The sequence below is a fragment of the Bombyx mandarina genome, chromosome 09, assembly GCF_030267445.1.
Source record: "Bombyx mandarina strain Sakado chromosome 09, ASM3026744v2".
Lineage (NCBI taxonomy): Eukaryota > Metazoa > Arthropoda > Insecta > Lepidoptera > Bombycidae > Bombyx > Bombyx mandarina.
This window is the reverse complement of record NC_143216.1, coordinates 11,163,474-11,178,829: the sequence shown is the minus strand read 5'-3', so window position 1 is coordinate 11,178,829 and position 15,356 is coordinate 11,163,474. Positions and strand designations below refer to the sequence as shown.

General features: G+C 38.8%; 1 protein-coding gene across 4 annotated transcripts in view; it reads right to left on the bottom strand.

Annotated features, from left to right (window-relative positions):
- CenG1A (Centaurin gamma 1A) overlaps window positions 1-15,356 on the bottom strand; it is a 271,620-nt gene that overhangs the window by 85,212 nt on the left and 171,052 nt on the right. Inside the window, exon 1 of one of the 4 annotated variants that reach the window (XM_089729913.1) lies at window positions 6,439-7,165. The exons of the other annotated variants lie outside the window; for them this stretch is intronic. Coding sequence (XP_089586039.1) covers window positions 6,439-6,595 — 157 coding nt within the window. The 5' untranslated portion in view covers window positions 6,596-7,165. Of the gene's footprint in view, window positions 1-6,438; window positions 7,166-15,356 lie in introns of those variants that run through there. 4 annotated transcript variants of the gene reach the window in all.

Below are 15,356 nucleotides of genomic sequence, written 5' to 3'. Positions count from 1 at the left end.
CTTTCCTACGCTGGTGTTGCGGGAATAGAAAAACAACTGTACAAAGTCTAAGCACGAATCAACTATGCGCGAACGCTTAGAACCTGTACAAACATTAAAAGTTTTATTCGTTCATTAAGGTATTGGAGTTTATGTATTTTCATAGACATCTAATTTGATATTTCAGTAATCTTTAAATTAATACGTGAAGGAAAAACTTTGTATCCCTTTTTACGATACTTGCGCAGACGGAGGAATATAAAAGGACAATGCCCAAAAGTGGGCTAACTTTATGTCAAAACTATTTGTACTTGAAAAACTATGCCTTATTTTTTCACGTTGTTTAGTTTATGTATCAACATTTCTTTCAACCTGGCATTGTTTTCCAAAAAAATAAATTACTTATTTGATAACATCCCAAAACTATCCATGCCATAGTTTTTAAATTCGCCAATAGGCAAAAGGCTTAGCCCATACAGCCTTATAGCAAACCTATATGCTGTCAAACGAAAGAGTTGTTTGTGACTTGAACAACAAATAAAAAAAAATTAGCTAATGCTTATAATTCACAGGCTTCTTAGTTTATTTTTGTTCAATTCAATATTTATATATTGTAATAATAATTATTACTTAAAACCATGAATTATTTAATATTTTTAGATATTAATGATTCCATTAATAAAAATATCAATGGCCTACCATTACTCTATTCTTATTATATATGATCAGAGAGTTTTGGCAGCAACCCGAGTTAAGCGTCACTTGAATTTTTATTTTAATGTTTTTTTTATAGTTTATTGTGTAATTTGTATTATTTGTATTTGTAATATTGTGTATAAAAGGTCTGCGTAAACTCATGCTCAGTCAATGTGGTATTCGTTGAGTTGACGTCAAAACTCCCAAAAAGCAATAAAAAGAGATACACCGGCTTTTTATTGACATAAAAAATATATAACTTCGACAGACTAGGCTGTATAGACTACGCTCTTTGCCTGCTTATTGGTGAATTTAAAAACAACAACAACAATATCGTTGCCGGCTTCCGGATTTTCATTTTATTTTATTATTATTATGAGGATACAATAATAATAAAATGTACGTAAGAGCTTATTTCTACCAACATTAACCACAATTTACTTATTGAATACTGTAAATAATGATGAGAGCGATTATTGATTTCGAAGAAAACAATTAACAACTTAATTTTAGTTGCAGAAAAAAACAGATTTCTCTTAAACCTGGGTGAGAATATAAAAATCGTTTTCTGAATATTAAACGATATTTCTTTGTCTATCAAATTAAGTTAAAACCATCATCACAGGACAACTTTTTTTAGGGGCCCAAACGCCCATAGAAAATGGGCATTGTCCTTTCCCACACTTATAGATTCAAATTCAAATTCAAATTCAAATTCAAAATCATTTATTTCAACTTGGATGTCATCAAAAACACACTTGTTGAATGTCAAAATGTAAAAGAAAATGTTAACTCTACCACCGGTTCCAAAAAAAGCCACAGTCCTGAGAAGAACCGGCGAAACAAACTCAGCGGGCTTTTTTTTTTTTGTATTTTCTCAACTATTTTCTTTTTTTTTTTAAACAAGAAAACATATTTACAGTATACAAAAAAACAAGTCAAAAAAATACAATTCAAATAAATAATAATATAGAGAAGGAGTGCAGAATGTTAATATTTTTTAAAATTATGCCTAAAACATACATTAAATCAATAAAAAAAACATTACACACACGCACACGTTATTTGATGCACTCACGCATGCATACTATTTATTTATTGTCAAACTTTTGTTCTTGACTTCTGTGGTCAAAATGAGAATAGATTAAATATTGTTTGTCTTTATTAATATTTTTCTATAGTGTAGTTTTGGCGAAATTTGTGAATATAGAAGTATAATAGAACGAATTTCGACTACTGCGGGACCACTAGTTGATATTAGTATGTCTTTATCACAGTGTTTATTATGTCGTACTTTTTTTAATTGCTTAGATAGGCGGACGAGCTCATGAACCACCTGGTGTTAAGTGGTTACCGGAGCCCATAGATATCTGCAACGTAAATGCCGCCACCCACTTTGAAACATGTGTTCTAAAGTCTCACTTTTAACCATACAACGGCTGCCCCGCCTTTCAAACCGAAACGCATTACTGCTACACGGCAAAAATAGGCAGGGCGGTGGTACCTACCTGTGCGGACTCACAAGACGTCCTACCACCAGCTAAAATAAGCATTGGCCATTGAACAAGAGGCCAGGCCCACTCTGGAACGCAATAGTCAAAGGACCTCAAATATTTTGTTACTATGCCGAAAACGAAGGAGATAAAAACTCATCTGACAAAAAATTACAGTCGTCGTCTGTGGTGATCACGAAAACCGTACGTACAGTTTTTGTAACGACAGAAAAATATATATAGCGACAGTAAAAACGCGAGATTAAACCATAAAACTATTGTTCAGTAAAACATTTTACAGTCTGTTACATGACCACAAACAATGTAACGAGGCAGATTTAAAATTTTCTGATTGACATTTCAAACAATGCACGTGTTGCCGGACTTAATGGCAGTAATGAATAGATAGATTAATAGCAGAGTATTAAATACACTTGACATTGGCGAAATCTAAAAGGAAACGCCATAAACCTAAGAGATAGATAGATAATGTTATCGCTGTCATCTTTTGTATACATTATACAGAGTGTCCCAAAACTCAACGTCGCACTCAATGCTCCAATAAAAAAAAAATGTGTGTGTGTGCAAGTCACACACGGTAGAAGTGAAACTTATAAACAAACTAGCTGACCCGGCAAACATTGTTTTGCCATATATAAGATTTCTAGGGAATTTCTAGCGTAGAAAACAAAACTAACTTATTGTAAGTGTGTAAGGATGTGGTAAATGAGTGAAAGAGGTATGTAGTGCTGTGAACGATGAGGGAATATATAATAAAAATAACAAAACCTCATTCAACCACATAATACCTCATTATAACAAAAAAAAAATGTCCAAATAAAAAAAATATGTTAGGAAAAAAAAAAAAACAAAAAAAGGGGTATTCCGGGACACCAGCGGCACCGTCTGGGCGGCCCGACGGGCTGCCGTACCGAGACGGCCGACGTTTCAGAGCCTTCGATTCGCCTCGAAGGCTCCGTCGGCTGGGCTTCCTTGGGGTGAGCCGCGCCGTCTGGTTGTAGTGTTGACCGCGGTAGCCCCCCTACCTCATCCGGGTTCTGACCTCGGAGGGGATCGGACGTCGGGTGTAAGAGTGCAGGGGAGTCGTTTAGTGGGTGGGTCCTAAAATCCTTGGGCCCGCGGTCTGCTCACAACACCATGCAGATCGAGGGGCGCGCGGGGACCTCGTTGGAGGTTCGGCCCTCTACACGAAAAAAAAAAAAAAAAAAAAAAGGTTGGACAACCCTAATCACTTAGGGGTATGAAAAATAGATAGTAGCCGATTCTCAGGCTTACTGAATATGCATAAAAACTTTCATGAGAATCGGTCAAGCGGTTTCGGAGGAGTAAGGGAACGAACATTGTGACACGAGAATTTTATATATTAGATAAAAATAATCGCAAGGGTCAACCACTAACCACTCCGCAGTGCAACAATTCCTGAATCGCGATGACGAGATGTTACACAGTTGATAGACGTTCTCGAGCTCGAAACTAAATAGAAATAATTGTAAATCATCTTTTATAGAATGAGGTAGCGCCGTCTGTGAATTGATATTTTAACTTCACGTTTCATTTTTTCGTTTCATCGAGTTTGAAATCACACCCAACGATTCTAAAGAAGTTTCACTTAAAAAATCTAGGGGATATAAATCTGGGGAACGGGCTGGCAACAAGATAGTGCCTGAACGTCCAATCCACCTTCCCAGATATTCCTGGTCCAGGAAATCTCTTACTTGCAGTGCGTAATGCGCTGGGCAGCCACATCTCGTTGATAACACATGTGGCGACGATCTGTTAGCGGTACGTCCTCTAACAAAGTTGGTAAATTTTCTCGTAAAATTAACAACCAAACTGCATAGGATATATTTTTTTCTGATTTTTCTCATGGTGGTTACAATCAATCCTGGCACCCCGTTTCGGCTTGACGTTGAGTTCTAGGACACCCTGTATTTGTTTCAATGCAATTACTGTGAATCACGTTATCAGTTACGTCAGTGCACGATTCTTTCTGTTTATTTATATGTCGGAGCATCAGTGGAAATAGCTTGATTGATTAGATTGCAGACGCCAGGTTAATTACCTGGGTGGAATCGGAGATGGCGCTGCGATCGTTATTGTTTATGGGTAGACTTGTTATTGACTCGTTCTATAGACTATATTATGTTCTATGTGTGTCAGTTAATCTGTGGATGACGTGTGACATTTGAAAGTGAAAGAATTCTCTTTGGAGATACCATTGCGATCGCACCTACCTCTAAGATCACCGCGTTTCTAGTCTGCAATTCTTTAAGAACACAATTAAAATTATTTCATATATATAGAGGTTACATCTCCCCCCACCCTCTCCTTCTAAATTATAAAGTTTGAAATTATTAATTAAGCCTCCATATGATTTATGACATAAATCTTATAGAGGTTATATAAAAACGACGTAAAAAGTCGTCGTGACCAGAAGGATAAGACGTCCGGTGCATTCGTATCTAGCGACGCACTGGTGTTCGAATCTCGCTGGCAAATACCAATTTTTCTAATGTCTAGCGTACTTAACAAATGTTCACGATTGACTTCCACGGTGAAGGAACAACATCGTGTAGTAAAAATCAAACCCGTAAAATTATAATTTGCGTAATTACTGGTACAAATGATTGCTCTCACTCTGCGAAACACCGTGCCACATGGCGTCGAATCGCGCGAGAATCGGTATCGCAGGATCCGACTGATGCATGACCACGACCATTCTATCAAGAGTGTACGAATAGGAAAAAAATTACTGGTGGTAGGACCTCTTGTGAGTCCGCACGGGTAGGTACCACCCCCCTGCCTGTTTCTGCCGTGAAGCAGTAATGCGTTTCGGTTTGAAGGGTGGAGCAGCCGTTGTAACTATACTGAGACCTTAGAACTTATATCTCAAGGTAGGTGGCCGCATTTACGTTGTAGCTCGTCCACCCACCTAAGCAATAAAAACATACATAGTATCGCAACGTGGTCAGTCTTATTAGACACAAACACGGATAAGTATGAACAGAAGATGATTCGCATCCGAATCACGTTTTCTCGAATCCATATTCAGCGGCCACAAACAAAACACTACAGACTTATTAAACTTGTCTTCATTACTTTATTACCTATGTTCGGAGCTGATGTCATTTGAAAGATTGAATTGTGAGCGCGATCTTAGTTAAGGTTTGGGTTGGTTAGCCAGGTTTTTTCGAATTTCGATTGATGAAGAATATGTAAGTTTTTTTTTATCGTAATTGTTCAGTCTTTAATTTTAATTGCGCAGCGGAAGACGTAACGTGGGACGCCCCCTGGCTAGATGGTGCGATGACCTCCGCACGGTGGCCGGCAAGAAGTGGATGAGGAGAGCCGCAGACCGGGCTCAGTGGTGTAGATTGGGAGAGGCCTATGTCCAGCAGTGGACGATTGTGGGCTGTTGATGATGATGATGATGATGAATTGTTCAGTCATGCTAAGGCAGAGATTACTGTTGAATCGGAAGGCAAAGATAAATGCGTACAGGCTAAAACTATGTACAACCACACACTGCCAGCAATAAATTATAATTGTGCAAATTTACAAACTTTACGACAATCGTTGTAAACAGTATTTATTCTTCGAACGTGGTTCATAAACATGCCACTTGTAAATACCATTAGTTAAATGCCACTATTCACCTTGAAACAAACATTACAGATAAATACGTATCAGATTGTTTTCCCTACCTATTTACTGGTAGCTTATGCGGCTATTCTGCTTCTCGCGGTATTTGAGTTTCTCGCGGATGAGTTGGTGAGCTCACGGGCTCGACCAGAGAGAATTTGCTAACACTAGCCCTAGCAAGAGCAGTGCTTCGCAGAATCTACCACCGGATAGGAATCGCGTCCCACTGAGAAGGTCGAGCAAGTAACTCGGTGAGCTGTGTCTATGGGTCGTAATATTACTGGTGGTAGAACCTCTTGTGCGTCCGCGCGGATGGGTACCACCACCCTGCCTATTTCTGCCGTGAAGCAGTAATGCGTTTCGGTTTAAAGGGTGGAGCTGCCGCTGTAACTATACTTGAGACCTTAGAACTTCAAGGTGGGTGGCGCATTTACGTAGTAGATGTCTATGGGCTCCAGTAACCACTTAACACCAGGTGGGCTGTGAGCTCGCCAACCCATCCAAGCATTTTTTTTTTTTTAAATCAACAACATCGATGAATTCTGTGTCTGGTGCTTTGAAGAATGATTGGATGGAAGAAAAAAAAAAAACATACACTACCACTCACCAGATTTCCGTTTTTCATTAATCAGCACCAGAGATTTCGTTCTCTTGACTCTCAATGAACGTCTTCTTATAGACCTCATGAGAGCCTCCGGCATCCGCGAGAAGCGAGGCGAGTCCACCCTTTTATCGGGCATAAAAAAATTCTTCACGGCCAACATTTTCAGAACAAAACAATTCCCATCACTAATGTAGACGGAATAATTTAATTTTTATACACCAAAACAGAACCGTTTACTTTAACAACACTTTAAGTATGTATTTAATTCGATTTATTTGAGACGATATTTTTTATTCGCGAACTTTATCGATACCCGTTAGTTACACCATTGTTCTGTTTTCGGTATCGTCACTATTGTTAGTTGTCATCGCTATGCAAGGGTTGTCGTTTAGCGGCGAATCGGTATATCGTTAAAATCCGGTGAGTCGGTAACACACGACCGCTCGATCACGGCTCCGGCACCGAACTAAATTTTATTCATGTTGTGTTACCAGCCCAAGCTTTGGTGTAGAAAATTTCGCTGTTTTTTTTTCTGTTTGATTTCTCTGGCATGCGCAGTCTTTCAGGTTTTTTTTTATATAGCGCGGCTCTTGAAGATGTTGTGTTCTAGATATTCGCTTGTTTCGGTATTTTACATTTAACGTTAAGTTCGCTGAAATAGAATCGAATTCAACATTGTCATATTATATATCTAGTAGTAGGTATTCATTAGTTTCTTTTGATCCATCCACGCCCCATTCTCAATTGTAATTTAGAGTAATTTTATTAGTTGCGTAAACTTGATTTTAAACTACGATGACAGACCTTCCTGAAGTTTTTTTTAACCTATGCTGAGCCTTGAGAGGCTATTTCAGTTTCTCCTTGATGTGTAGGTGAGCTCACGGGGCTCTAACTGGGAGTGTTGCTAACACTGGCCTTAGCAAGAGCAGTGCTTCGCAGAATCTACCACCGGATCGAAAACGCGATCCACTGAGAAGGTCCGGCGAGAAACTCAGTGGGCTGTGTCTACCTTGAGACCTTAGAACTATTATTTCAAGGTAGGCGGCGGCATTTACGTTGTAGATGTCTATGGGCTCCGGCACCACTTGACATCAGATGGGCCGTGAGCTCGACCACCCACATAAGCAAAATAAAGGCTACTATTCAAATCTACTATTAAAATCATTTCGATAAGCATAAATCAGAGGCAAATATACACATCGTTATCATAATACATATACAAGTTGTATTTATATAAAAAAATGCGTTATTTACACCGACACATATATTTATATTTATTTAAACCGTTTAACCATCTGATTATAATATCAATATATTGTACGACGCACCGTATTATTCCGTGAAATTTTTTAACTAGCAACACGATGTTCTCATACAAGGTCGAACGACTCTCACGTGCGCTATAGCAATCTTTATCAAAAACAGGTTATATCGCAAACTAAAACATTATTGTAATTTGCATTATATAACTCATGACTTAAACACATGATGATAATTGAGTCGACTATTATCAAAGCCGGCAATGTGACTTTTGGACAATTATTGGTAAATCAGAAAAACGAATTATTGACTTTGTATTCCATTGGCAGTCACAAAACTCTTCTGAACGACATCTTAGATAAATAACAGGTTAAGTATTAACCTTTATTTAATGCAGGTTTTGAACCGTATTATTTGAAGGAGACGATTATATTCTAATCAATCTGTATTGACATATCAATAACATTTTTTTGTCCAAATGCACAGATTGCCACCTTTGATAATAAACGACTCAATTGTCTGATTGAATAAAACTCAACCTTGGCTTCGTTAAACTACTGAAATAGTTAATAAAATAAGTTTGTAATGTAAATTAAGGTTTTTTTATTTTTATCGCTTAGGTGGGTGGACGAGCTCACAGCCCACCTGGTGTTAAGTGGTTACTGGAGCCCATAGACAGCTACAACGTAAATGCACCACCCACCTTGCAATATAAGTTCTAAGGTCTCAAGTAGAGTTACAACGGCTGCCCCACCCTTCAAACCGAAACTCATTACTGCTTCACGGCAGAAACAGGCAGGGCGGTGGTACCTACCCGCGCGGACTCACAAGAGGTCCTACCACCAGTAATATTTTATTTAATTTTCGCGATTCGTAAACATAACTAAAACGCCAAAGTATTCAAATTTAATTTCGAGCTTGTGGTCATATTTTTATTTCTTACATTTTCTATTTAGAATCTACGCCATTTCACTATGTCTATATCTGAAATGTACATATCGCCTGAAAGGTACTCTACCTTCTGACCAAAGTTAATAATACATCTTAATGCTTCTCACTACTTTTTTTTTCACTGGTGGTAGGACCTCTTGAGAGTCCGCACGGGTAGTTACCACCACCCTGCCTATTTCTGCCGTGAAGCAGTAATGCGTTTCAGTTTGAAGGGTGGGGCAGCCGTTGTAACTCTACTTGAGACCTTAGAACTTATATCTCAAGGTGGGTGGCGCACTTTCGTTGTAGATGTCTATGGGCTCCAGTAACCACTTAACATCAGGTGGGCTATGAACTCGTCCACTCATCTAAGCAAAAAAAAACCATAAACAATGATAGTTTACAGTATAATGATTATATAGATGCATTATAATAATAGCCTTTTATTTTTTTTTCTACGCTGATAGCCTTGAGAGGCTATTTCAGCGCAACCTTAACTAGTAGGTGAGCTCACGGGGCTCAAGCAGGAATGATGCTAACACTAACCCTAGCAAGAGCAGTGCTTCGCAGAATCTACCACCGGATCGGAAACGCGACCCACTGAGAAGATCCGGCGAGAAACTCAGTGGGCTGTGTCTATGGGTTAATACGCTCGTCAAGCCCTTCGTCGCAAGCGAAGGCTACGACGAGGACGGTGACCTAATAGCCTGTGGTTGTGCGTGTTGTAAGCGCGACATGGTAGGTACGAAAGTACTGTTGGTTTCTACCACAAAGCAATTATGCGCTTTGGTGGGACAGCGACTACACAATAACAGCCTTCATGTCTCAATGTGACCTCATAGTCTAAGCCTCAGTTGTATAATATAACTTCCTTTCAATGCTAAACTATGATTGAATGAATTATGAATGAATGAATGATTTATTTTATTTCAGACAACAATAAGTCCATAGGTGTACATACTATCATTGAAATATACTTAAAATTAACAAAACCAATCAAATAAAAAAGATACATTTATTAAAAGTAATTATCAGTTTTTTTTCTTTTTTTTGTTCTTTCTTGTTTTTATTGCTCTTGTAGGTAGACGAGCATACGGCCCACCTGATGGTGAGTGGTTACCGTCGCCCATGGACTTCAGCAATGCCAGGGGCAGAGCCAAGCCGCTGCCTACCATGCCCACTTGAATACATTTCAAATATTCCATTCAACTGATACTTACTTCGAACCAACCATTATTATTATTATTATTTAGTCCGCAAGTGAACCATGGTACAATGGTTCAAGTACCGACTATGTCCACGCGCAAAATGATGATACACTCATATGCTTTACCGCCCACTAAGCTATAAAGAAACGCATATCCAAACGCGCTATCATTATTATTTCAATGTAATTGCAACATTACCTCGACGTCTTTAGAACGACTTAACGTTTACCATTTTAAAGATAACGACTTTATGCTGAGCTCGGCAATACAGGAACGTATTTAGTAACAATAAGTGGGGACCAAAATACTTAATATTTTTTTTTATGATTGAAGGATTACTGGTGGCCCGGAGGCCTTTCCAGTTTCATCAGGACAGCTGCCCGAGCGCCTCCGAAGGAGACCTAACAACTCAAGAGCAAACTGCTTCGCGAATGAATCTACTACCGGATCGGAATCGCGACTCGCTGAGAAGATCCGGCGAGAAACTCAGCGAGCTGATGCATGGGTTAGGTTACACGTCGGCCTCTTTGTCGAGTTCGACGAGTACAGTTACCGGGGTCGCTAAGCCTGCTCCTAGTGTTAGAGCTGAAGGCGTCTAATGCAGAGGTTATTAGATCTGATGGATCCGTAAGGACGTTATACTTAATACCGTGCGAGCCAATCGTATAGTAATCATGCTTTATTAGTATTATTAATTACACCTCCTAATTTTGTTTTATTTCATAGCCTTGATAGGAAAATAGGATTGCATTTAGTTAGTACAAACCTATTCTCATGTTTACACTGGATAATGACTCCAGAGTTAGCCCACTGAGTTTCTCACCGGATCTTGTCAGTGGGTCGCGTTTCCGATCCGGTGGTAGATTCTGCGAAGCACTACTCTTGTTAGGGCTAGTGCTAGCAACGTCACCAGATTATAGCCCCGTGAGCTCATCTACTCATTCGACGATCTAGCATGACCCCTCGAGGCCGCTAAAATAGGAACAAAAAAAATGTATCCATTGAAAATGTTTTACACAATATCTCTCTATTTTCATATAATATCTGTCCGCTGTCATCGTCTTTTTTTTTAAATCAATTATTATCAAATTATAAAAACCTTCAAAATTTTGTTAAATTTCCTTTTTAATTTGTTTCAATTTTGATTCAATATTAAAAATTATTGGACAATTACATTTTAAAAAAAATTCAACTTAGCATACCCGTTAGTAAGTAGAAGTTAATTTGTTAAAAACACAATTTTGACGAAGCATGTTGCTGATAACTTTATTTCTGTAATATGACGAAGCATGTTGCGGATAGTAGCGTGTACTTTTAGGTTAGGAATATTGTGTTCTTTTTTTTTATAATAAATAAATTAATTATGAAAATTAAAGAGGTCTGCAAAAAAAAAAAAAAAACTAAATACGTTCGACTCTTGTAAAACTGGGATCATATTCTTAGTTACGTATTCCACGAGCTAAATGTTCCAAGTAAATTCAGCGAAACAAGCGCTTCACGCTTACATAGCATCATTTACATTAAGATTTCAGACGTGGCTGCGACCTTGAGCTGAATAGGAGTGTCATCCAGTCACGGCCAGTCTTGGGCCTAGTATAGGTTTTTTAGAATCCAAGATTATTTTCTTAGGACATTTTAGTCACATCTTATCTTTTTAGTAATTTCGGGTTCAGATGGGATCGGAACGTCGTGAATTTTCTTCGTATTAATAATGAGTTTCTATACGGATATAGAACAGGCGTACCTCGCGGTTTCATTTGCGATAAATTTGTATTTCGAGTCAAAAGGGAAATGAATTGTATGTATGAGTAAAGCTGGTCAGATATGCCGAACAATAATAAGAATGAATGATCCAAATTATGATATTTAAAAACTCCGAAAACAAATATCTAAATATTTTAGACAACGCTAAGATGCCATACATGAAATACACATTAACGGTCTTAATAAATACGTTGGTCATAGACACAGCTCACTGAGTTTCTCGCCGTATCTTCCCAGTGGGTCGCGTTTCCGATCCGGTGGTAGATTCTGCGAAGCACCGCTCTTGCTAGGGTTCGTGTTAGCAACGTCGTCAGGTTTGAGCCCCGTGAGCTCACCCACTAGCTCAGCGAATCTAGAATAACCCCTCGAGGTTACTAGAATAGATAGGAAAAAAAAACAAAAAAAAAGACACAATGCAAAATTATAACAAAGAAAAAGACCGACTCTAACAAAATAAAATAATTTTACGTCAACGTAAATGGAAGTCAATTAAATATGAATTATTAAGGAAAAGTACTGTACAGACCTTGACAAAATTTAAATGCGACCACACAAGCAACGCTAGATTTCAATGGAATCATCAGAATTGGTTAATCGAGTAAAAAGTTTTGAGGTAGCACTCATTATAGAAAATTTGTTGAATCTGAGAACCGTATCCTTTTTTAAAGTTGCTTAGAAATGCAAATAGATGTACTTATTTCTTGCAGCTTAAGAACAAAAGCGCTTTTTGTTTCTCTACATTACAAAAACTAAAGTCGTGCAAACAGCAATCTCCCATCGCAGCGTACACATCGTGTACTCTAAGTTTTACGAACCATTATAATTGGATCCGTGTACTTATTACACAAGAAAAGTTTACGTTTTGCCGTAGCACAGTCTAGGTACCAGACTAATCTGGTTGGATGGTTTTGCCAAGTATTCGTAAGCCAGTAAAGCGTTTTGCAGTATAATTGAAGCCTCTGGGTCTACGGATCGATTTTGCTTCTCGCTTTGTTTTGCCAACCATAATTTTCCTTCTCTAGCCAACTAGTGAGTGAAGCAATTCCAACGAATGTCACTTCTCCTCCTTGTTTTTTTTTATTGCTTAGATGGGTGGACGAGCTCACAGCCCACTTGGTGTTAAACGGTTACTGGAGACATAGAAATCTACGACGTAAATACGCCATCCACCTTGAGATATAAGTTCTAAGGTCTCGGTATAGTTACAACGGCTGCACCACCCTTCAAACCGAAACGGATTGCTGCTTCACGGTAGAAATAGGCGGGGTGATGGTACCTACCCGTGCGGACTCACAAGAGGTCTTACCACCAGTAATTACGCAAATCATAATTTTGCGGGTTTGATTTTTATTATACGACTTTACTCCTTCACCGTGGAAGTCAATCGTGAACATTTGTTAAGTACGTATTTCATTAGAAAAATTGGTACCCGCCAGCGGGATTCGAACACCGGTGCATCGCTAGATACGAATGCACCGGACGTCTTATCCTTTAGGTCACGACGACTTCAAACGACACGATGTGTCGATAATCGCTCAATGCTGGGGGTCGTGGCCTCTTCTAACAACTTTCTCCCGGATTATCCTTCGCCACTCCTGCCTATCCACGGCTGTGTGCATTACAAGGTGGACTGAAGTGTTGACAGTGGAGCGTATCTGGTCCGACCAGGGCATTGGACCTCTGAGCCTTCTTCCGCATACCTTGTCTGTTACCAGCAACTTCTCTAAATTGCCCTCTCTCTTTCTGGCAACGTGTCCAAATAATGTCACTAGCAATGTTAATAATATGTCTCTGACGTATTTGCGTTTTACTAACATTACGTATGACTAACTAATAGACATACTTCCCGATAAGGTATGGAATATCACACCAAAGTCATTCAGCAAATGGTTTCCACAAACAAAATATATCACGGATGTTTCTAGATTTTAATATACATGTTTGAACTCCAAAGAATCCACATGATTATTATTTTTTTACAATCTTTCAAGCTGCAAAATTCTCTCAAATGTAATAACTTCACGCTTCTTATCATAATTTATCAGTTGTATGACTAATGTTGCGGTAGTGAATTTATCCCGAGTGCGGTCTATAGACGCAACCAGTTCTGTAACTGCCAAAGTCAGCGGTTCCCAAAGTAGTCGAAATTGATATGAGCTCACAAAACTTTAAAGATTCGTGTGTGGCTACGACTAAGAACAGGCGCAGTTAACTGAAAGGACGCGTGAACAAAAAAAACTGGGTATCACAATCTGGAACCATAACTGAAAATGGTGTGCACGACGACAATATTTGAGAGCCACTGACTTACGCAAACTCGGACTACCGACCTGTTACAATCGTGATAGCTAGGTAACGGCTGATGGTAAGTATATGATAGTCTAGATTGCTTTCGAGGTACGTTTTATACAATACTTGGTAACAACTTTGTAACTTAATAACTTGTCATTTGAAGTGCAAGCGTAGAAATATGAACATCTAAAAGTAAGTTAAATCTATATATATAAAATATATAAAAAATGAATTGCCGTTCGTTAGTCTTGCTAAAACTCGAGAACGGCCGGACCGATTTGGCTAATTTTGGTCTTGAATTATTTGAGGAAGTCCAGAGAAGGTTTAAAAGGTAGATAAATATGAAAATGCTCGGTATGAAATATAAATAACAATTTTGTTTTTCCTTTGATGTAGGTATCCCTCGTCGGACGGATTCCTTTTGTTTGTTTTAAGTTTATTTTATACAAAAGTTTAGGTCTTTTATTTATCGATTGAGGCACTACGAAGTCTGCCGGGTCAGCTTGTCGTTTATAAAATACAGACGGCGAATCTTGTCGAAATAATTGAATGTTTAAAACTCTGGACCCGTAAACTAATATCAAGTATTTTTTTATGATGGAAGGATTACTAGTGGCCCGGAGGCCTTTCCAGTTTCACCGGGACAGGTGGGCGAGCAAAGGAGGGGTAGGATTTACTAACAGCTGCCCGAGCGCCTCTGGAGGAGACCTAACAACTCAAGAGCAACTGCTTCGTGAATAAATCTACTACCGGATCGGAATCGCGACCCGCTGAGAAGATCCGGCGAGAAACTCAGCGAGCTGATGCATGGGTTAGGTTGCACTTCGACCTCTTTGTCGAGTTCGACGAGCACGGTTAATATCAAGTATTGGGAATATCGTGAGAACGAAACTCATGGATGGAGCTGGTCACGACCCTCAGACACGAGGAGTACGAGTCAAGGAGAGTTGTAAATATATGCAGCATACTTATTGGCTGACGAATCAGAACATTACCATTGCAGTTTATTTGATTTGTGACGTAAAATTTGCTCTCTTTTTACCTGAAACAAATCAAACAGTTCCATTAGCATTGGTATCCTTAATTAATATTTTTTTTATATTTTACGACCATCATTGATTCAATATTGAGTCAATACTCTTAGCTAATCGCAGACTTTAGGAACTAAAAAGATTCAATATAATAGTTATGTTGCAAATTCTTGAGCACACCAACCGTGATGTGTCAAGCAAGTTACGTGAATTATTTTATTTTAACGTAATGCTCACCACTTCCCGAAATGGTGACCATGACCACTCCCTCTGACCTCTGAGTGCAAACAATTAAGAAGAAGATTACCAATAAGCCAATATGAAGTCGTCGTGGCCTAAAGGATAAGACGTCCGGTGCATTCGTGTTGAAGCGATGCACCGGTGTTCGAATCCCGCAGGCGGGTACCAATTTTTCTAATGAAATATGTACTCAACA